General features: G+C 42.7%; 1 protein-coding gene across 1 annotated transcript in view; it reads left to right on the top strand.

Moving 5' to 3' along the window:
* Positions 1-24,694, top strand: part of MAPK8IP2 (mitogen-activated protein kinase 8 interacting protein 2) — a 320,297-nt gene that overhangs the window by 181,225 nt on the left and 114,378 nt on the right. Inside the window, exons 5-6 of the mRNA XM_053716289.1 lie at positions 20,255-22,072; positions 22,813-22,888. Of these exons, the coding sequence (XP_053572264.1) occupies positions 20,255-22,072; positions 22,813-22,888 (1,894 nt within the window). The remainder of the gene's footprint in view (positions 1-20,254; positions 22,073-22,812; positions 22,889-24,694) is intronic.

Raw genomic sequence — 24,694 nt, 5'->3', positions numbered from 1 at the left:
CCTAAAGTTGTGAATTCCAACAACATTAGTAGAGAAATTGTAGTTCCTTCATTTATCCCTAATCCTAAGAATTCTAAGGAGAAATCATTGCATTCTTTGGATGTTGTTAGAGTTTTTATTATGTTGAAGCTACTAAGACTTTCCGAAAGACTTCTAGTCTATTTGTCATCTTTTCCGGTTCTAGAAAAGGCCAGAAAGCTTCTGCCATTTCTTTGGCATCTTGGTTGAAATCTTTAATTCATCATGCCTATGTTGAGTCGGGTATAACTCCGCTTCAGAGGATTACAGCTCATTCTACTAGGTCAGTTTCTACTTCCTGGGCGTTTAGGAATGAAGCTTCGGTTGATCAAATTTGCAAAGCAGCAACTTGGTCTTCTTTGCATACTTTTACTAAATTCTACCATTTTTATGTTTTTTCTTCTTCTGAAGCAGTTTTTGGTAGAAAAGTACTTCAGGCAGCTGTTTCAGTTTGAATCTTCTGCTTATGTTTTCATTTAAACTTTATTTTGGGTGTGGATTATTTTCAGCAGGAATTGGCTGTCTTTATTTTATCCCTCCCTCTCTAGTGACTCTTGCGTGGAAAGATCCACATCTTGGGTAGTCATTATCCCATACGTCACTAGCTCATGGACTCTTGCTAATTACATGAAAGAAAACATAATTTATGTAAGAACTTACCTGATAAATTCATTTCTTTCATATTAGCAAGAGTCCATGAGGCCCACCCTTTTTTGTGGTGGTTATGATTTTTTTTGTATAAAGCACAATTATTCCAATTCCTTATTTTTTATGCTTTCGCACTTTTTTCTTATCACCCCACTTCTTGGCTATTCGTTAAACTGATTTGTGGGTGTGGTGAGGGGTGTATTTATAGGCATTTTGAGGTTTGGGAAACTTTGCCCCTCCTGGTAGGAATGTATATCCCATACGTCACTAGCTCATGGACTCTTGCTAATATGAAAGAAATTAATTTATCAGGTAAGTTTTTACATAAATTATGTTTTGTGAATGTTGAGATGTTATATTGGTTTCACTGGTAAAAATAAATAATTGAAATGGGTATATATTTGTTTTTTGTTAAGTTGCCTAATAATTATGCACAGTAATAGTCACCTGCACACACAGATATCCCCCTAAAATAGCTAAAACTAAAAACAAACTAAAAACTACTTCCAAAACTGTTCAGCTTTGATATTAATGAGTTTTTTGGGTTCATTGAGAACATGGTTGTTGTTCAATAATAAAATTAATCCTCAAAAATACAACTTGCCTAATAATTCTGCACTCCCTGTACTAGCATGACTGTTAGCAGAGGTGACATACTACTGAAGGGGATGGTGCAATGTGTGAGTGAGTGTGTTATCCCCAGGATCATCTGACAGCAGCACACACAGAGGATTGTAGGGTAGGTAGCTACTAGCATGACTGTAAGCAGAGGTGACATGCTACTGAAGGGGATGTGTGAGTGAGAGAGTTAGCCCCAGGATCATCTGACAGCAGCACACACAGAGGATTGTCGGGTAGGTAACTAATAGCATGACTGTTAGCAGAGGTGACATGCTACTGAAGGTGATGGTGCAATGTGTGAGTGTGTGTGTTATCCCCAGGATCATCTGACAGCAGCACACACAGAGGATTGTAGGGTAGGTAGCTACTAGCATGACTGTTAGCAGAGGTGACATACTACTGAAGGGGATGGTGCAATGTGTGAGTGAGTGTGTTATCTCCAGTCCCCAGGATCTGACAACAGCACACACAGAGGATTGCAGGGTAGGTAACTACTAGCATGACTGTTAGCAGAGGTGACATACTACTGAAGGGGATGGTGCAATGTGTGAGTGAGTGTGTTATCTCCAGTCCCCAGGATCTGACAGCAGCACACACAGAGGATTGTAGAGTAGGTAGCTACTAGCATGACTGTTTGCAGAGGTGACATGCTACTGAAGGTGATGTGTGAGTGAGTGTGTAGACCCAGTCCCCAGAATCTGACAGCAGCACACACAGAGGATTGCAGGGTAGGTAGTTACTAGTATGACTGTTAGCAGAGGTGACATGCTACTGAAGGTGATGTGTGAGTGAGTGTGTAGACCCAGTCCCCAGAATCTGACAGCAGCACACACAGAGGATTGCAGGGTAGGTAGTTACTAGTATGACTGTTAGCAGAGGTGACATGCTACTGAAGGGTATGTGTGAGTGAGAGAGTTAGCCTCGGGATCATCTGACAGCAGCACACACAGAGGATTGTAGAGTAGGTAGCTACTAGCATGACTGTTAGAAGAGGTGACATGCTACTGAAGGTGATGTGTGAGTGAGTGTGTTATCCCAAGTCCCCAGGATCTGACAGCAGCACATACCGATGATTGTAGGGTAGGTAGCTACTAGCATGACTGTTAGCAGAGGTGACATGATACTGAAGGGGATGTATGAGTGAGTGTGTAGACCCGGTCCCCAGGATCTGACAGCAGCACACACAGAGGATTGTAGGGTAGGTAGCTACTACGATGTCCCCCTAACCTCCGGTCAGGGGAGAGTTTAATTTGGAGGCTTCGAGTCTGCAGGACTTTGTCTCCACAGAGACTTTTGTGCTCAGTTGAGTCTTGTGATTCTGAGTGGTCTCTAGCTAGGGCCTTTCTGGTTATAACTGATGGGCAGTTACTTGGTCCTTTTCCATCTTATGTCCCTTCTGCTTCTGGTGAAGCAGTTTTTTTATCAGGAGTTTGGGTTATGGCAGGCTGTGGTGCCCTCGGAATGGGCCGCCTTTTGTACCTGCCTGTTTTGCATTCAGTGTCCTCTATAGCTTGGGTATTGTTTTACAATAAGTAATAAATGCAGCTCTGGACTCTCACCATTTAAGAAGAAAAACTTGAATTATGCTTACCAGATAATTTTCTTTTCTTCTGACGGTGAGAGTCCACAGCTCCCCACCCGCTTTTTTGCTATGGTGCGGCCTTATATTCTTTTTATTTGTTCTTCTGGCACCTTTTTCACCCTGATATTTCTCCTACTGTCCCTTGTTCCCTTGGTAGAATGACTGGGGGATAAGGGAAGTGGGGGCGGCATTTAAGCCTTTGACCGGGGTAACTTTGCCTCCTCCTGGTGGCCAGGTTCAGTATTTCCCAAAAGTAATGAATGCAGCTGTGGACTCTCCCCCACAGAAGAATAGAAAATGATGAAAATGAACTGGTAAGCATAATTTGAGTTTTTTACTTTCACTTTGAACGCTGCGCAGCTTGTAGCTTGACACGCATTTTCTCATAGCAGCGGCAGTCCTGACCGAGCTAGCTGTTGGAGAGGTCGGTTCTTCTCTGGTTGCCTGGGTCTAGGAGGTGGTGAGTGCCCCAGTCATTGGGGGTATAAAGGTGCCGTTTTGTGTGAAATAAAAAGTTCATGTATTTGTATCTTACTGTTGTTAGCGCAAGCTATGGAGGATCCTGATATGCTTGAGGGTACTCCCTCTATTCCCTCTCAACTATGTTCCATATGCATCAACAAAGTTATTATGTCTAAGAAGGTTAACCCCTTTAGTACTACTGAGCCGTCCACCTCTGAGGTCTCGCCATCCCGTGAGGTGCTTACCCATCAGTCATCTCCACTGTCACAAGCAGCTTCCCGTAGCACGCCTGATCCTCCGTCTGGAGGGAGCCTTTTACCATCTCACTTTACCACTCAGTTAAAAATGGTGGTGTCTGAGGCTCTTAGTGCTTTACCTCGCCCTGCTAAGCGCAAGCGAAAGGTTAAACATAGCTCTCCGGTCCAGAGGACTTCCAGTGATTTACTTGATTTGTCTGCCTTTCAAGTATCCCAGGATGGGTCACACTCTGAATCTTCAGAGGGTAAAATGTTTGGATCAGAGTCTGATACCTATAGGCCTCCGGCTGCGGAGGTGCCAGCCTTTAGATTTAAAATTGAACACTCACGTTTTCTTCTAAATGAGGTTCTGTTGACATTAGAGGTTCCAGAGGCCAAGTTGCCTGATGAACCCTTGATCCTTAAATTAAAACAGAGTGTACGAGGACAGGGCGTCGCTAACTTTTCCTGTACCTGTAACAATGGCGAACATTATTAAAAACGAGTGTGACAGAATTGGATCTTCCTTTTCCTCTTCATCTGCCTTTAAAAAATTATTCCCGGTCCCGGACTCTCAGCTGGAGTTGTGAGGTGCCGTCCCTAAGGTGGATGGTGCTATCTCCACGTTAGCTAAGCCTACTACTATCCTTTTTGAGGATAGCTCGTTTTTCAGAGAGCCAATGGATAAAAAGATGGAGACTTTTCTCAGAAAATGTTTCAGCATATGGAATATTTATTTAAACCGGCAGCGGCTGTTGCCTCGGTTGCTGGAGCTTCGGCCTACTGGTGGCGGCCTACAAGCGGACTTGATCGAGGTGGAGGGTCCCCTTGATGTTATCCAAGAAAGAATTAAGGCTTTGAGAATGGCTAATTCTTTTATCTGTGATGCAAACATGCAGATTATTGGCCTGAATGATAAAATCTCTGGTTTCTCAGTACAGACACATTGGGCGCTCTGGCTGAAGTCCTGGTCTGCGGACATGACTTCTATGTCTAAAACTTATTTCCCTCCCCTTTAAGGGAAACATTTTATTTGGTCCAGGCCTGGACTCCATTATCTCTATGGTTACAGGGGGCAAGGGTGCCTTCCTACCGCAGGATAAGAACAAATCTAAGGTATAGGGATCTAATTTCTTTCATGTAATTGGCAAGAGTCCATGAGCTAGTGACATATGGGATATACAATCCTACCAGGAGGGGCAAAGTTTCCCAAACCTCAAAATGCCTATAAATACACCCCTCACCACACCCACAATTCAGTTTTACAAACTTTGCCTCCTATGGAGGTGGTGAAGTAAGTTTTTGTGCTAAGATTTCTACGTTGATATGCGCTTCTCAGCATTGTTGAAGCTCGATTCCTCTCAGAGTACAGTGAATGTCAGAGGGACGTGAAGGGAGTATCACTTATTGAATACAATGATTTCCCTAACAGGGGTCTATTTCATAAGTTTTCTGTTATCGGTCGTAGAGATTCATCTCCTTCCTCCCTTTTCAGATCGACGATATACTCTCAATTTACCATTACCTCTACTAATAACTGATTTAGTATTGGTTTGGCTATCTGCTATATGTGGATGGGAGTCTTTTGGTAAGTATATTTTTATTACTTAAGACACTCTCAGCTATGGTTTGGCACTTTATGCATTTATATCATTGGCTGATGTTGCTGCAGCTTCAACTTTTTGGTTGGAAACTTTAGCGCAACAAGTAACAGATCATGATTCTCATAATATTATTATTCTTCTTCAACATGCTAATAATTTTATCTGTGATGCCATTTTTGATATTATCAGAGTTGATGTCAGGTTTATGTGTCTAGCTATTTTAGCTAGAAGAGCTTTATGGCTTAAAACTTGGAATGCTGATATGTCTTCTAAATCGACTCTACTTTCCATTTCTTTCCAGGGTAACAAATTATTTGGTTCTCAGTTGGATTCTATTATCTCAACTGTTACTGGTGGGAAAGGAACTTTTTTACCACAGGATAAAAAATCTAAGGGTAAAAACAGGGCTAATAATCGTTTTCGTTCCTTTCGTTTCAACAAAGAACAAAAGCCTGATCCTTCATCCTCAGGAGCAGTTTCAGTTTGGAAACCATCTCCAGTCTGGAATAAATCCAAGCCTTCTAGAAAAGCAAAGCCAGCTTCTAAGTCCACATGAAGGTGCGGCCCTCATTCCAGCTCAGCTGGTAGGGGGCAGGTTACGTTTTTTCAAAAAAATTTGGATCAAATCTGTTCACAATCTTTGGATTCAGAACATTGTTTCAGAAGGGTACAGAATTGGTTTCAAGATAAGACCTCCTGCAAAGAGATTTTTTCTTTCCCGTGTCCCAGTAAATCCAGTGAAAGCTCAAGCATTTCTGAAATGTGTTTCAGATCTAGAGTTGGCTGGAGTAATTATGCCAGTTCCAGTTCTGGAACAGGGGCTGGGGTTTTATTTGAATCTCTTCATTGTACCAAAGAAGGAGAATTCCTTCAGACCAGTTCTGGATCTAAAAATATTGAATCGTTATGTAAGGATACCAACGTTCAAAATGGTAACTGTAAGGACTATTTTGCCTTTTGTTCAACAAGGGCATTATATGTCCACAATAGATTTACAGGATGCATATCTGCATATTCCGATTCATCCAGATCATTATCAGTTCCTGAGATTCTCTTTTCTGGACAAGCATTACCAGTTTGTGGCTCTGCCGTTTGGCCTAGCTACAGCTCCAAGAATTTTTACAAAGGTTCTCGGTGCCCTTCTGTCTGTAATCAGAGAACAGGGTATTGTGGTATTTCCTTATTTGGACGATATCTTGGTACTTGCTCAGTCTTTACATTTAGCAGAATCTCATACGAATCGACTTGTGTTGTTTCTTCAAGATCATGGTTGGAGGATCAATTCACTAAAAAGTTCATTGACTCCTCAGACAAAGGTAACCTTTCTGGGTTTCCAGATAGATTCAGTGTCCATGACTCTGTCTTTGACAGACAAGAGACGTCTAAAATTGATTTCAGCTTGTCCAAACCTTCAGTCACAATCATTCCCTTCGGTAGCCTTATGCATGGAAATTCTAGGTCTTATGACTGCTGCATCGGACGCGATCCCCTTTGCTCGTTTTCACATGCGACCTCTTCAGCTCTGTATGCTGAATCAATGGTGCAGGGATTACACAAAGATATCTCAATTAATATCTTTAAAACCGATTGTACGACACTCTCTAACGTGGTGGACAGATCACCATCGTTTAATTCAGGGGGCTTCTTTTGTTCTTCCGACCTGGACTGTAATTTCAACAGATGCAAGTCTTACAGGTTGGGGAGCTGTGTGGGGATCTCTGACGGCACAAGGAGTTTGGGAATCTCAGGGTAATCTCCAAGATTCTGAAGGAATGCTCGTTTGTTCTGCTGGTAGCTCCGGCATGGCCTCACAGGTTTTGGTATGCGGATCTTGTCCGGATGGCCTCTTGCCATCCGTGGACTCTTCCACTAAGACCAGACCTTCTGTCGCAAGATCCTTTTTTCCATCAGGATCTCAAATCCTTAAATTTAAAGGTATGGAGATTGAACGCTTGATTCTTGGTCAAAGAGGTTTCTCTGACTCTGTGATTAATACTATGTTACAGGCTCGTAAATCTGTATCTAGAGAGATATATTATAGAGTCTGGAAGACTTATATTTCTTGGTGTCTTTCTCATCATTTTTCTTGGCATTCTTTTAGAATTCCGAGAATTTTACAGTTTCTTCAGGATGGTTTGGATAAAGGTTTGTCTGCAAGTTCCTTGAAAGGACAAATCTCTGCTCTTTCTGTTCTTTTTCACAGAAAGATTGCTAATCTTCCTGATATTCATTGTTTTGTACAAGCTTTGGTTCGTATAAAACCTGTCATTAAGTCAATTTCTCCTCCTTGGAGTTTGAATTTGGTTCTGGGGGCTCTTCAAGCTCCTCCTTTTGAACCCATGCATTCATTGGACATTAAATTACTTTCTTGGAAAGTTTTGTTCCTTTTGGCGATCTCTTCTGCCAGAAGAGTCTCTGAATTATCTGCTCTTTCTTGTGAGTCTCCTTTTCTGATTTTTCATCAGGATAAGGCGGTGTTGCGAACTTCTTTTGAATTTTTACCTAAGGTTGTGAATTCCAACAACATTAGTAGAGAAATTGTGGTTCCCTCATTATGTCCTAATCCTAAGAATTCTAAGGAGAAATCGTTGCATTCTTTGGATGTTGTTAGAGCTTTGAAATATTATGTTGAAGCTACTAAGTCTTTCCGAAAGACTTCTAGTCTATTTGTTATCTTTTCCGGTTCTAGAAAAGGCCAGAAAGCTTCTGCCGTTTCTTTGGCATCTTGGTTGAAATCTTTAATTCATCATGCCTATGTCGAGTCGGGTAAAACTCCGCCTCAAAGGATTACAGCTCATTCTACTAGGTCAGTTTCTACTTCCTGGGCGTTTAAGAATGAAGCTTCGGTTGATCAGCTTTGCAAAGCAGCAACTTGGTCCTCTTTGCATACTTTTACTAAATTCTACCATTTTGATGTATTTTCTTCTTCTGAAGCAGTTTTTGGTAGAAAAGTACTTCAGGCAGCGGTTTCAGTTTGAATCTTCTGTTTATGTTTTTCATTAAACTTTATTTTGGGTGTGGATTATTTTCAGCAGGAATTGGCTGTCTTTATTTTATCCCTCCCTCTCTAGTGACTCTTGCGTGGAAAGATCCACATCTTGGGTAGTCATTATCCCATACGTCACTAGCTCATGGACTCTTGCTAATTACATGAAAGAAAACATAATTTATGTAAGAACTTACCTGATAAATTCATTTCTTTCATATTAGCAAGAGTCCATGAGGCCCGCCCTTTTTTGTGGTGGTTATGATTTCTTTTATATAAAGCACAATTATTCCAATTCCTTATTTTTTATGCTTTCGCACTTTTTTCTTATCACCCCACTTCTTGGCTATTCGTTAAACTGATTTGAGGGTGTGGTGAGGGGTGTATTTGTAGGCATTTTGAGGTTTGGGAAACTTTGCCCCTCCTGGTAGGAATGTATATCCCATACGTCACTAGCTCATGGACTCTTGCTAATATGAAAGAAATGAATTTATCAGGTAAGTTCTTACATAAATTATGTTTTTGTGTTGCTGGTGGCTCCAGCATGGCCTCACAGGTTTTGGTATGCGGATCTGGTTCGGATGTCCAGTTGCCCGCCTTGGCCACTTCCATTACGGCCGGACCTACTATCTCAAGGTCCGTTTTTCCATCAGGATCTCAAATCATTAAATTTGAAGGTATGGAAATTGAACGTTTAGTTCTAAGTCATAGAGGTTTCTCTGACTCAGTGATTAATACTATGTTACAAGCTCGTAAATCTGTTTCTAGAAAGATTTTCTTATTAAGTTTGGAAGACTTACATTTCATGGTGTTCTTCTCATAAATTCTCCTGGCATTCTTTTAGAATTCCTAGAATTTTACAGTTGCTTCAGGATGGTTTGGATAAGGGTTTGTCTGCAAGTTCCTTGAAAGGACAAATCTCCGCTCTTTCTGTCTTATTTCACAGAAAGTTTGCTATACTTCCTGATATTCACTGTTTTGTACAGGCTTTAGTTCGTATTAAGCCTGTCATTAAATCAATTTCTCCTCCTTGGAGTCTTAATTTGGTTCTGAAGGCGTTACAGGCTCCTCCATTTGAGCCTATGCATTCTTTGGACATTAAACTACTTTCCTGGAAAGTGTTGTTCCTTTTGGCTATCTCTTCTGCTAGAAGAGTTTCTGAGCTATCTGCTCTTTCTTGTTAGTCTCCTTTTCTGATTTTTCATCAGGATAAGGCAGTTTTGCGGACTTCTTTTCAATTTTTATCTAAGGTTGTGAATTCTAACAACATTAGTAGAGAAATTGTTGTCCCTTCTTTATGTCCTAATCCTAAGAATTCTTTGGAGAGATCCTTACATTCTTTGGATGTGGTAAGAGCTTTGAAATATTATGTGGAAGCTACTAAAAATTTCAGGAAGACTTCCAGTCTATTTGTTTTATTTTCTGGTCCTTGGAAAGGTCAGAAAGCTTCTGCTATTTCCTTGGCTTCTTGGTTGAAACTTTTGATTCATCAAGCTTATTTGGAGTCGGGTCAAACCCCGCCTCAGAGAATTACAGCTCATTCTACTAGATCAGCCTCCACTTCGTGGGCTTTTAAGAATGAAGCTTCAGTTAATCAGATTTGCAAAGCAGCAACTTGGTCCTCTTTGCATACATTTACTAAATTCTACCATTTTGATGTATTTGCTTCTTCGGAAGCAGTTTTTGGTAGAAAAGTTCTTCAGGCAGCTGTTTCAGTTTGATTCTTCTGCTTCTGATTTAAGTTTTTTTCTTTCAAAAATGAAAATACTTATTTTTTGGGTTGTGGATTATTTTTTCAGCGGAATATGGCTGTTTTTCTCTTGTAAGGTGTATCCAGTCCACGGGTTCATCCATTACTTGTGGGATATTCTCCTTCCCAACAAAATGTTGCAAGAGGACACCCACAGCAGAGCTGTCTATATAGCTCCTCCCCTAACCCCCACCTCCAGTCATTCTCTTGCAACTCTCGACAATATAGGAAGTATCAAGAGATATGTGGTGTCTTAGTGTAGTTTTACCTTCAATCAAGAGTTTGTTATTTTTAAACGGTACCAGCGTTGTACTGTTTTACTCTCAGGCAGAAATTAGAAGAAGAATTCTGCCTGGAGGTTGATGATCTTAGCGGTTTGTAACTAAGGTCCATTGCTGTTCTCACACATAACTGAAGAGTATGGGAAAACTTCAGTTGGGGGAACGGTCTGCAGATTACCTGCTTTGAGGTATGTTCAGTATTTTTATTTCTAGAAAGATGAATAAGTTCTAGAAAATGCTGACAGAGCCTTGTGTATTTGAGGTAAGCTAGATGCAGTGATTTAACAACGACTGGGATCATGCTTCCAAAACAGGGTAATACTAATGTTTATACTCATATTACTTAGTGTCAAAATGTTTACATGTTTCATAAATAGGACGTTTTTTCTCTGAGGGAGATAAGTCTTTATTTGGGGCCTAGTTTTCCACATGGCTAGTCAGATACTCCTAGGAGTATTTTCTTAAGGCCCCTCTGACATCCAGTACATGGTGGGAGGGGCCTATTTTCACACTCTAGATGCGCAGTTTTACTTCAGACTGAGACATCCAGCTTCCCTAGAGGAGTCCTCTGGCATCTGAGGACCATTATAAAGGGTTTATTTCTTCTTTAAATCGTATTTGAGGGCAGGTAGGAGCCTCGGCAGAGCTGTGGCAAGGTGCTCAACTGTCTTTTACTGGTGGTTGACGTTTTTTAAATCCGGTTTGGGGGCTAAGGGGTTAATCATCCATTTGCAAGTGGGTGCAATGCTGCTTTAGTCCCTTACACACACTGTAAAAATTTCGAAGACTTTGCTATATTTTTACACTGTTTTGCAGTTTAAGTGCTAGTTTTTTTCTCTTAAAGGCACAGTAACGTTTTTGTTAATTGCTGTTTCACCTTTATTAAAGTGTTTTCCAAGCTTGCTTGTCTCATTACTAGTCTGTTAAACATGTCTGACAGAGGAAACTCCTTGTTCAATATGCTTGGAAGCCATTGTGGAACCCCCTCTTAGAATGTGTACCAAATGTACTGAAATTTCTATAAACTATAAACACCATATTATGGCGCTTAAAGATTTATCTCCAGAGGTTTCTCTGACTGAAAAAAGGGAGATTATACCATCTAGCTCTCCCCATGTGTCAGAACCTATAACTCCCGCTCAAGTGACGGCAAGTACATCTAGCGCGTCTAATTCTTTTACCTTATAGGACATGGCGGCAGTTATGAATGCTACCCTCTCAGAGGTATTGTCCAAACTGCCAGGGTTACAAGGAAAGCGAGACAGCTCTGGGGCTAGAACTAATACAGAGCTTTCTGACGCTTTAATGCCTGTGTCCGATATACCCTCACAATACTCAGAAGCCGAAGCAGGTGAGCTTCTATCTGTGGGTGACATTTCAGACTCATGGAAGGCGTTGCTTCAGTCTGATTCTGAAATGACAGCGTTTAAATTTAAGCTCGAACACCTCCGCTTATTGCTTAGGGAGGTTTTAGCGACTCTGGACGACTGTGAACCCATTGTAGTTCCAGAGAAATTGTGTAAGATGGACAAATACTTTGCAGTGCCTGTTTACACTGATGTTTTTCCAGTCCCTAAGAGGTTTTCGGAAATTATTACTAAGGAATGGGATAGACCAGGTGTGCCGTTCTCTCCCCCTCCTGCTTTTATAAAGATGTTTCCCATAGATACCGCCATACGGGACTCGTGGCAGACGGTCCCTAAGGTGGAGGGAGCAGTCTCTACCCTAGCTAAGCGTACAACTATCCCCGTCAAGGACAGTTGTGCTTTCCTAGATCCTATGGATAAAAAATTGCAGGGTCTCCTTAAGAAAATTTTTATACATCAAGGTTTTATTCTCCAGCCTCTTGCTACCAAAATGGTACATGGTCTAAAAAATAAAACTTACCAGGATAGGCTCAATGACCTAAATATGTATAGCTTAGAGGAGAGAAGGGAAAGAGGTGATATGATAGCAACTTTCAAGTACATTAAAGGGTTTAGTAAAACTGAGGCTGTGGGTATTTTACATAAAATGGAAAATTCAAGAACAAGGGGTCATGAGCTCAAGCTAAAGGGTAGTAGATTCAGAAGTAATTTGAGGAAGCACTTCTTTACAGAAAGAGTGATTGATTTATGGAATAAACTTCCTCAAGAGGTAGTAGCAACAAACACTGTGGGGGACTTTAAAAATGCATGGGACAAGCATAGGGCTATCCTACGAACTAGATAAGTTTATACTGTTAGGTAAGGTCGGGCAGACTTGCTGGGCCTATGGCTCTTATCTGCCGTCAATATCTATGTTTCTATGTATTGCCCCAGTTACTGCTGCAGCGGCTTTTTGGTTCGAGTCTCTTGAGGAGGCTCTACAGGTGGAGACCCCGTTAGATGATATTTTGGGCAGGATTAAAGCTTGTAAGTTAGCCAATGCCTTTATTTCTGACGCCGTTTTTCATTTAACCAAGCTAACGGCTCAGAATTCAGGTTTTGCCATTCTGGCGCGTAGGTCACTATGGCTTAAGTCCTACGGTCAGCAGACGTTACTTCAAAGTCTAAGCTTCTTAACATCCCTTTCAAAGGACAGACCCTATTTGGGCCTGGCCTGAAGGAGATCATCTCTGATATTACCGGAGGAAAAGATCACGCCCTTCCTCAGGATAGGTCCAATAAATTAAGGGCCAAACAGAATAATTTTCGTTCCTTTCGAAACTTCAAGAGTGGTGCAGCTTCAGCTTCCTCTAATGCAAAACAAGAGGGAAATTTTGCCCAGTCCAAACCAGTCTGGAGACCTAACCAGGCTTGGAACAAGGGGAAGCAGGCCACGAAACCTGCTGCTGCCCCTAAGACAGCATGAAGGAGTAGCCCCCGATCCGGGACCGGATCTAGTCGGGGGCAGACTTTCTCTCTTCGCCCAGGCTTGGGCAAGAGACGTCCAGGATCCCTGGGCACTAGAGATTGTTTCCCAGGGATATCTTCTGGAATTCAAAGGTTCATCTCCAAAGGGGAGATTCCATCTCTCACAACTATCTGTAAACCAGATAAAGAGAGAGGCATTCTTACGTTGCGTTCAAGACCTTCTGGTTATGGGAGTGATCCACCCAGTTCCAAGGGAGGAACAGGGGCTGGGTTTCTATTCAAACCTGTTTATAGTTCCCAAAAAAGAGGGAACTTTCAGACCAATCTTGGATCTCAAGATCCTAAACAAATTTCTCAGGGTCCCATCCTTCAAGATGGAGACAATCCGAACCATCCTCCCTATGATTCAGGAGGGTCAATATATGACTACCGTGGACTTAAAGGATGCTTATCTCCACATTCCGATTCACAGAGATCATCATTAGTTCCTCAGGTTCGCCTTCCTAGACAGGCATTACCAGTTTGTGGCTCTTCCCTTCGGGTTAGCCACGGCACCAAGAATCTTTACGAAGGTTCTAGGGTCCCTTCTGGCGGTTCTAAGGCCCGCGGGGCATAGCGATAGCCCCTTACCTAGACAACATTCTGATTCAGGCGTCGACTTTTCAAATCGCCAAGTCCCATACGGACATTGTTCTGGCCTTTCTGAGGTCTCACGGGTGGAAAGTGAACGTAGAAAAGAGTTCTCTCTCTCCTCTCACAAGAGTTTCTTTCCTAGGAACTCTGATAGATTCAGCAGAAATGAAAAATTTTCTGACAGAGTTCAGGATATCAAAACTTCTAACTTCTTGCCGTGCTCTTCATTCCTCTTCTCGGCCATCAGTGGCTCAGTGTATGGAAATGATCGGCCTAATGGTAGCGGCAATGGACATAGTTCCGTTTGCCCGCCTACATCTCAGACCACTGCAACTTTGCATGCTCAACCAGTGGAATGGGGACTACACAGATTTGTCCCCTCTGTTAAATCTGGATCAAGAGACCAGGGACTCTCTTCTCTGGTGGTTATCTTGGGTCCATCTGTCCAGGGGAATGAGTTTCCGCAGGCCAGAATGGACTATAGTGACAACAGATGCCAGCCTTCTGGGCTGGGGCGCAGTCTGGAACTCCCTGAAGGCTCAGGGTTCGTGGACTCAGGAGGAAGCGGATTTTCTAAGTCGGCAGACTTTTCATCCGGGGGAGTGGGAGCTCCATCCGGAGGTATTTGCCCAGCTGATTCAACTATGGGGCAAACCAGAACTGGATCTAATGGCGTCTTGTCAGAACGCCAAGCTTCCTTGTTACGGGTCCAGGTCAAGGGATCCCCAGGCAGCGCTGATAGATGCTCTAGCAGTGCCCTGGTCCTTCAGCCTGGCTTATGTGTTTCCACCGTTTTCTCTCCTCCCTCGTCTGATTGCCAAGATCAAGCAGGAGAGAGCTTCGGTGATTTTGATAGCGCCTGCGTTTCCACGCAGGACTTGGTATGCGGATCTGGTGGACATGTCATCCTCTCCACCATGGTCTCTGCCGCTGAGGCAGGACCTTCTACTCCAAGGTCCATTCAAACATCCAAATCTAATTTCTCTGCGTCTGACTGCTTGGAGATTGAACGCTTGATTTTATCAAAACGTGGTTTCTCCGAGTCGGTCATTGATACCTTGATTCAGGCTCGAAAGCCTGTCACCAGGAAAATCTATCATATGATATGGTATAAATATCTTCATTGGTGTGAATCCAAGGGTTACTCGTGGAGTAAGGTCAGGATTCCTAGGATACTATCTTTTCTCCAAGAAGGATTGGAAAAGGGATTATCGGCTAGTTCCTTAAAGGGACAGATTTCTGCTCTGTCTATTCTTTTGCACAAGCGCCTGGCTGATGTTCCAGACGTTCAGGCGTTTTGTCAGGCTTTGGTTAGAATCAGGCCTGTGTTTAAACCTGTTGCTCCGCCATGAAGTTTAAATTTAGTTCTTAAAGTTCTTCAAGGGGTTCCGTTTGAACCCTTGCATTCCATAGATATCAAGCTTTTATCTTGGAAAGTTCTGCTTTTAGTAGATATCTCTTCGGCTAGAAGAGTTTCAGAATTATCTGCCTTGCAGTGTGATTCCCCTTATCTGATCTTCCATGCAGATAAGGTAGTTTTGCGTACCAAACCTGGGTTTCTTCCTAAGGTAGTATCTAATAGGAATATCAATCAGGAAATTGTTGTTCCGTCACTGTGTCCTAATCCTTCTTCAAAGAAGGAACATCTGTTACACAATCTTGACGTGGTTCGTGCTTTAAAGTTTTATTTACAAGCTACTAAGGATTTTCGTCAAACATCTGCATTGTTTGTTGTCTACTCTGGAAAGAGGAGAGGCCAAAAGGCTTCGGCAACTTCTCCTTCTTTTTGGCTGAGAAGCATAATCCGTTTAGCTTATGAGACTGCTGGCCAGTAGCCTCCTGAAAGAATTACAGCTCATTCTACTAGAGCGGTAGCTTCCACATGGGCTGTTAAACATGAGGCCTCTGTTGAACAGATTTGTAAGGCGGCGACTTGGTCTTCGCTTCATACTTTTTTTTAATTCTACAAATTTGATACTTTTGCTTCCTCAGAGGCTATTTTTGGGAGAAAGGTCTTACAGGCAGTGGTGCCTTCCATTTAAGTGCCTGCCTTGTCCCTCCCTTCATTCGTGTCCTAAAGCTTTGGTATTGGTATCCCACAAGTAATGGATGAACCCGTGGACTGGATACACCTTACAAGAGAAAACAAAATTTATGCTTACCTGATAAATTTCTTTCTCTTGTGGTGTATCCAGTCCACGGCCCGCCCTGTCACTTTAAAGCAGGTGTTTTTATTTTTTAAACTACAGTCACCACTGCACCCTATAGTTTCTCCTTTTTCTTACTTGTCTTCGGTCGAATGACTGGAGGTGGGGGTTAGGGGAGGAGCTATATAGACAGCTCTGCTGTGGGTGTCCTCTTGGAACTTCCTGTTGGGAAGGAGAATATCCCACAAGTAATGGATGAACCCGTGGACTGGATATACCACAAGAGAAAGAAATTTATCAGGTAAGCATAAATTTTGTTTTATTTTATTCCCTCCCTCTCTAGTGACTCTTGAGTGGAAGACTCCACATCTTGGGTATTGATATCCCATATGTCACTAGCTCATGGACTCTTGCCAATTACATGAAAGAAAACATAATTTATGTAAGAACTTACCTGATAAATTCATTTCTTTCATATTGGCAAGAGTCCATGAGGCACACCCTTTTTATGATGGTTATGATTTTTTTGTATAAAGAACAAATTTCCTTTGTTGATGCTTTCTACTCCTTTCTTTATCACCCCACTGCTTGGCTATTCGTTAAACTGAATTGTGGGTGTGGTGAGGGGTGTATTTATAGGCATTTTAAGGTTTGGGAAACTTTGTCTCTCCTGGTAGGATTGTATATCCCATATGTCACTAGCTCATGTACTCTTGCCAATATGAAAGAAATTAATTAATCAGGTAAGTTCTTACATAAATTATGTTTTTCGTTCCTTTTGTTCTGAAAACATCAGCAGTCCTCCTCTAAGCCTGAGCAAACCAAGAGCACCTGGAAGCCGGCTCAATCCTGCAATAAATCCAAGCAGAACAAGAAGCCTGCCGAGAACAAGTCGGGTTGAAGGGGCAGCCCCCGATCCAGAACTGGATCGTGTAGGGGGCAGACTCGCTATTTGCAGTCGGTTGGTCCAGGGACGTGCAGGATCCATAGGTCCTGGAGGTCATAGCTCAGGAATACAAGATATGATTTAAATATCTTCCACCCAAGGGCAGATTTCTCCTCTCAAGCTTGTCTTCAAAACAAGAAAATAGGGAAGCCTTTCTGAGGTTCGTGCGGGATCTGTTCTCCTTAGGGGCCATTGTCCAGGTTCCTATTGCAGAAAGAGGTTTGGGATACTACTTAAATCTGTTTGTGGTCCCAAAGAAGGAGGGTACTTTCCGCCAGATTCTGCACCTAAAGTGCTTAAAAAAGTTTCTAAATGTCCCCTCATTTTTAAGATGGAGAAAATAAGGTTCATTCTTCCTCTAGTTCAGGAAGGACAGTTCATGACCACTATAGATCTGAAGGATGCCTACCTTCACGTTCCAATCCACAGGGACCACTTCCGGTTTGTGTTCCTGGATCAGCACTTTCAGTTCATTGCACTTCCGTTTGGTCTTGCTACTGGCCCAAGAATTTTTACAAAGGTTCTAGGGGCTCTCCTGGCCGTCGCCAGAACCCAAGGGATAGCTGTGGCTCCATACTTGGACAACATTCTGGTTCAAGCACCATCCTTTCGTCTAGCGGAGGAGCATTTGGTATCTCTTCTCTCATTTCTTCAATCACATGGTTGGAAGATAAACTTAGAGAGGAGTTCTCTTATTCCAAGCACCAGGGTAGAATTCCTGGGTACTATAATAGACTCAATATCAATCAAGATATTTCTATCTGACCAGAGACGGTGCAAGCTAGCTTTGGCATGTCTTGCCCTCCGGACCTCTTTGAGGCCATCTGTGGCTCAGTGTATGGAGGTAATTGGTCTCATGGTGTCCAGCATGGACAGAATTCCTTTTGCCAGGTTCAGTCTCAGACCGTTACAGCTGTGCATGCTGAGACAGTGGAGCGGCAATCATTTGGCTCAACAGATTTTCCTGGACAGCCGGTCGAGAGAATCACTCTCTTGGTGGCTCTATCTGTCCCGAGGGACATGCTTTCTACGACCATCCTTGGAGATTGTGACTACGGACGCGAGCCTCTCAGGATGGGGAGCTGTTTGGGTGCCAGGAAGGCACAGGTTCTGTGTTCTCAGGAGGAATGTCTCTCCCAATCAACATTCTAGAACTTTGAGCAATCTACAATGCTCTGAAGGCTTGGCCTCTTCTGGATTCGTCCCGGTTTATCAGATTCCAATCAGACAATATAACCTTGGTGGCTTACATCGGCCATCAGGGGGGGGAACAAGAAGCTCCCTAGCAATGAGGGAATTCTCGGATTCTGGAGTGGGCATAGGCCCACAGCTGTTCGCTGTCAGCGATCCACATTCCGGGTGTGGGCAGCTGGGAAGCGGATATTCTCAGCAGACAATCCTTCCATCCAGGGGAATGGTCTCTCCATCCTAAATTGTTTGTGGAGATATGCATCATGTGGGGGACGCCAGAGATAGATCTCATGGTGTCTCGTCTTAATACCAAGCTACCCAGATATGGGTCGATGGTCCAGGGATCCTCAGGCGGAGCTAATAGATGCATTAGTGGTGCCTTGGAGGTTCTGTCTAATTTACGTTTTTCTGCGTTACCACTCCTTCCCCGGGTAGTGGCCCGCATTAAGCAGCAGCAGGCGTCTGTTATAATAATTGCTCCATCGTGGCTGCAAAGGACGTGGATCGCGGCTCTAGTGAGGATGTCATCTTCTCCTCCATGGAAGTTACCTTGTCGCAGGGATCTGCTGAAACAGCCTCAGAGAATCTAGATTTTGATGAACAAAAGGACCCTGACTGCGTGGAGATTGAGCGCTTAGTCCTTGCCAAGAGAGGGTTTTCTAAAAGAGAGTTATTGATACTCTCATTCAAACTCGTAAGCCGGTTACTCGTCGCATCTATCATAAAGTGTGGAGAACCTACTTATTCTGGTGCGATGAGCGTGTATTTCCTTGGCATAAAGTTAAGGTTGCCAGGATTCTATTGTTTCTTCAGGATGGACTGAAGAAGGGTCTTTCGGCCAGTTCCCTGAGGGGACAGATTTCTGCCTTGTCTGTTTTACTGCCCAAGAGGCTCTCTGAGCTTCCAGATGTTCAGTCTTTTGTTAAGGCTCTGATTAGGATCAGACCTGTGTTCAGATCATTGGCCCCCCTTGGAGTCTGAATCTGGTTCTTAAAGTTTTGCAGCAGACTCCGTTTGATTTATCAAGCTCTGAAAGACCGCTGCGCCATAACCCTGTAGGTGGACAGAGATCGCCACAATTTAACCCGACCGAGTACGATCGGGTTGATTGACATCACCTGCTGGGGGCCGATTGGCCGCAAATCTGCAGGGGGCGGCGTTGCACCAGCAGCTCACAAGAGCTACTGGTGCAATGCTGAATACGGAGAGCATATTGCTTTCCGCATTCAGCAAGATCTGTCGGATCTGATCCGCACTGTCGGATCAGGTCCAACAGACCTTTAATAAATAGGCCTCCATGCAAGAAAATTGACATTAAGTTGTCCTGCAAAATTATTTTTATACTGGCTATTGCTTTGGCGCGCAGAGTATCTAAACTTGCAGCCTTGCAATGTGAGCCTCCTTATCTGGTGTTCTATTCGGATAAGGCTGTCATACGTACTAAGTTAGGGTTTCTCCCTAAAGTCGTGTCATCAAGAGATTGTGGTCCCTTCTTTGAGTCCTAATCCTTCCTCTTCGAGGGAACGTTTACTTCATAATTTGGACATGGTTCGTGCCTTGAAGTTTTATCTTCAGGCTACTAAGGATTTTATACAAACTTCTTCCTTGTTTGTGGCATATTCTGGTAAGCGTAAGCGTCAGCAGGTCTATTCGACCTGAAGCAGCCTTCGGGAGAAAGGTTTTGCAGGCTGTGGTACCCTCAGATTAGGGTCTGCCTCTCTTTTTGTCCCTCCCGTTATCATTCATTGACCTCTAGAGCTTGGGTATAAGTTTCCCAACAGTAAGGAATGAAGCCGTGGACGCTACTTATATTAAGAAGGAAAACATAAATTATGCTTACCAGAAAATTTCATTTCCTTCTGTATAAGGAGAGTTCACGGCTGCCGCCCATGTTTCTCCGATGGCACCTTTTCTGGCACCTTTTATATCCTTATATTTCTCCTACTGTTCCTTGTTCCCTCGGCAGCATGACTGGGGGAAATGGGAAGTGGGAGAGGTATTTAAGCATTTGGCTGGGGTGTCTTTGTCTCCTCCTGGTGGCCAGGTTCAGTATTTCCCAACAGTAAGGACTGAAGCCGTGGACTCTCCTTATACAGAAGGAAATGAAATTATCTGGAAAGCATAATTTATGTTTTTGACTTTCACGTCCCTTTAAGGCAGATGATTATGGTAGTAAGTGGCGTTTTAGACCTTGTTATGGGGTGGTCAAATAAACTTTCATGCTTAAAAGCAAAAGTTGTTTGTTAAATTTTACTGAAGGAATTACTGAATAAAAAAAAAAGTTAAAATTAAATTTTTCTTTTTTCTTCCTTTAGAACTGGTCTCTCATGCTCAGTCTAAGCTGGACATTCACAGAGGACTCGACGATGAGCACAATGGTCCAAAAATGGAGAAGCCAGAAGACATTGATGAGCAGGGACATGTGCCATTAAATGTGCAGCAGTCAGGTAGTAGTGGACCTTGGCCAGGAGATGCAGAGCTAAGAGTGTCCTCTCCTTCCCAAAAACACCAGGCAGATCTGTACCCAGAGAGAAGAGACCACATACAAGGCCAACCCTCAAACTCCTCCAATGAGACAACATCTCCTTCTTCAGACCCTGGAATCGAGGCCGATATAACTAGTCATGGACGATTCATGCCATCTGGACGCTGCAGCCAGGACCTAAGTTCTCCTTGCTCTGATTCAGATGTGGAAGGTGAAATTGAAGCAGCATTTGCCTGTGAGGCAGGGAGACTGGTGGGGAACATGATTTCCTCAATCTCAGAGACAGAGTTGGACTTGAGTAGTGAGTCCAGCAGTGGAAGATCATCACATCTGACAAATTCTATTGAAGAGGCTAGTTCTCCTACCTCTGATCCTGAGCCTGACCCTGTAGGAGAAGGAGGTCGTCTAGGCATCAAGGACTCAATTCTCCTGGACAAAGATGAAGAGGACACCCAAAGACTGGAGGAATCTCAAGGCAAATACAGTCCCTGGAATATTGATGAGGAAGTCCCAACTCATGATCAACCAGATCAGCAAACAGAGCGCAGTTTAGAGAGCATCAGACGATCATTTTACTTGCCTGTTGGACCCAAGTTATTGCCAGAAGCAGATCCAAACAGTGAATATGACTCGGACTCAGAATCAGAAGCTGACTTAAGTGAAGATTCAGACTCTCCCTGGCTACTCAGTAACTTAGTGAATAAAATGATTTCTGAGGGATCATACCCTATTACCTGCCCAGATGAATGTTTCCAAAGACAGACCAGCCCTTCCTGTGACACACTTTCCCCTGCTTCTGACTTGGATCCTGAAACCATTGAACCAGAATTGGAGGCTGAACACACCAACTCCAATAAGACTACCGAGGAGTTAACACAACAGAACATTGAACTAGTGGATATGGAGACACTTCAGAACTCATTGAACCACAAAGATAGTGAGGAGACTCGCCCTGGGCTATATGTTCTGCATGACTCATGTGATACTGTCACCCCTATCTTTGAAGGCCTTCAACTTCACTTAGGTTTTTCACACACCACTGATTGTCTGTCCCAATCTCCTGCACACAGAACTGAACAAAAAGCATGGCCTGAGACAGAGGAAACACTTCAAGAGCCTGTGGAGGGTTGGGATATTGATCGGGATCTTGACTCTGGCATCCTTGAGGATGAATTGTGCCAGGAACTGGGACAGAGACAACCCTCACTGGACACCTCTACAGCTAAAACCAACCATGGTTTTAGCCTTGAATATCCTGGAGAGGAGGATGACTACTCCTATTATAGGAGTCTTCGGAGCTCCCCATTCCAGGAATGCCTAGGGGAGGATGCTTTCTTGGATACTCATACTGCTGAACCTCGCCTGCTTGATGACTCTCTGGCCTATGACTCTGTAAAGTACACACTAGTAGTTGATGAACATACTCAACTGGAACTAATCAGTCTACAGAGGTGCACATCTATCCTGAGCAATGGCAGTGACATCCTAAGGTCTTGTGACCCGTGTGACTTAGAAGATGATGAGTTTGGGGATGATGTGGAAGCTCATGACAATGAATCCTCATCTGGAGACTCTTCTCCAGAACCCAATATGCCCTTCTCCAAGAAGTTTCTCAATGTTTTTGTAAACAGTACATCACGATCATCAAGTGAGTAATCTTAAAAATTATTAGGACAGGTTTGTGTTTAACAGATTGTAATGCTTAGAACAATATATTTATGGACCTAAAATATATTCTAGATTTAAGAAGGGCAACATTAAACTCAGCTTGATATACATTCTAGGTATTGTTATTTCTCACTTTGTTTAGATATGTTTCATGTAGTGCTGACTGTTAACCATAGCTTTGATTAAATCAGATCTCCCCACATAACAGTATTTTTGTGCTGTTTGTTCAAGTATATTTTAGGTTACAATGTGTGCACTGGAGATACAATACCTATTTACGACCATGTTTGCTACATACTATATATGTTTTCAGTAGTTTGATCTCCTTACACTTAATTTATAAGAGACAATATACTGAATGTGTTTTTTACAAAAATGACTATTCCCCTGGTAGAACATAAATATCTCTATCAGGATTTCCAGCTATTTTCCTGAAGGACTGAGGACAGAACATTTTTTTTTTTTGCCTCAGTTTGGGAACATCTACCAGACCCAGAAATAAACTCATCTGAATATTCTTAAGATCTGATCTCCCTTCAGTCTGATCTATTTAGGTTTTGAATAGCTGAAAGTACAAATGTTGACTTGTGACCAGTGCCATACTCTCCTGACCATGACACAATTGTGACCGTATCTGCATGATCCTGACGTTTTGCAGGGTCAGCCTGTTTTAGCATTACATGTGCACTACTAGGGTGTGTATTTTTGTATCTCCCTCAGGCACAGAGTCTTTTGGGCTATTCTCTTGTGTATTAAATGGAGAGGAGCGAGAGCAGACGCACCGAGCTGTTTTCAGGTAAACTTTGCCACTTTTCAGGTTATTGGTGACCAATTGGCTGGTAGATAAATCATTATTATCTTAAATGTACTCCCAAACCCTCTGTTTTACACATTAGTTTTTTTATTTATTACCTGAATTTATCTTTGTTCGTCCTGTAAACTTGTTGTACCCACTGTACTTGTTTTACACATTAGTTTTTTTATTTATTACCTGAATTTATCTTTGTTCGTCCTGTAAACTTGTTGTACCCACTGTACTTGTTTTACACATTAGTTTTTTTATTTATTACCTGAATTTATCTTTGTTCGTCCTGTAAACTTGTTGTACCCACTGTACTTGTTTTACACATTAGTTTTTTTATTTATTACCTGAATTTATCTTTGTTCGTCCTGTAAACTCGCTGTACCCACTGTACTTGTTTTACACATTAGTTTTTTTATTTATTACCTGAATTTATCTTTGTTCGTCCTGTAAACTTGTTGTACCCACTGTACCCACTGTACTTGTTTTACACATTAGTTTATTTATTTATTACCTGAATTTATCTTTGTTCGTCCTGTAAACTCGCTGTACCCACTGTACTTGTTTTACACATTAGTTTTTTTATTTATTACCTGAATTTATCTTTGTTCGTCCTGTAAACTTGTTGTACCCACTGTACCCACTGTACTTGTTTTACACATTAGTTTATTTATTTATTACCTGAATTTATCTTTGTTCGTCCTGTAAACTCGCTGTACCCACTGTACTTGTTTTACACATTAGTTTATTTATTTATTACCTGAATTTATCTTTGTTCGTCCTGTAAACTCGCTGTACCCACTGTACTTGTTTTACACATTAGTTTATTTATTTATTACCTGAATTTATCTTTGTTCGTCCTGTAAACTTGTTGTTCGGCTCTTGTTTGTGTCACGAACTCCTATCTGTTAGTTCAAGAAGTTACATAGTATAGCTGTACTCGGTGTACTCGCTGTACTCACTGTACACGCTGTACCTGTTTTACCCATTGTACCCACTGCACCCGCTGTACCCGCTGTACCAATAGTAACTGCTGCACCCTTTGTACCCCCTGTACTCGCTGTACCCCCTGTACTCGCTGTACCACCTGTACTCGCTGTACCCCCTGTACTCGCTGTACCCCCTGTACCCCCTGTACTCGCTGTACCCCCTGTACTCGCTGTACCCCCTGTACTTGCTGTACTTGCTGTACCCGCTGTACTTGCTGTACTTGCTGTACCCACTGTACTCACTGTATTTGCTGTACCCGCTGTACTTGCTGTACCCACTGTACTCACTGTATTTGCTGTACCCACTGTACTCACTGTACTTGCTGTACCCACTGTACTTGCTGTACCCACTGTACTCACTACTTACTGTACCCTCTGTACTCTCTGTACTCGCGGTACTTGCTGTACTTGCTGTACTTGCTGTACTTGCTGTACTTGCTGTACTTACTGTACTTACTGTACTTACTGTACTTGCTGTACCCACTGTACTCCTTACTGTATTCGCTGTACTCACTGTACCCACTGTACTCTCTGTATTTGCTGTACCCACTGTACTCACTGTACTTGCTGTACCCACTGTACTTGCTGTACCCACTGTACTCACTACTTACTGTACCCTCTGTACTCTCTGTACTCACGGTACTTACTGTACTTACTGTACTTACTGTACTTACTGTACTTGCTGTACTTGCTGTACTTACTGTACTTGCTGTACCCACTGTACTCACTACTTACTGTATTCGCTGTACTCACTGTACCAACTGTACTCTCTGTACTTGCGGTACTCACTGTACTTACTGTACTCGCGATA

Source organism: Bombina bombina, chromosome 6 (genome assembly GCF_027579735.1).
Source record: "Bombina bombina isolate aBomBom1 chromosome 6, aBomBom1.pri, whole genome shotgun sequence".
Lineage (NCBI taxonomy): Eukaryota > Metazoa > Chordata > Amphibia > Anura > Bombinatoridae > Bombina > Bombina bombina.
The sequence above is the reverse complement of the archived record's forward strand: the minus strand, read 5'-3'. Positions and strand labels throughout refer to the sequence as shown.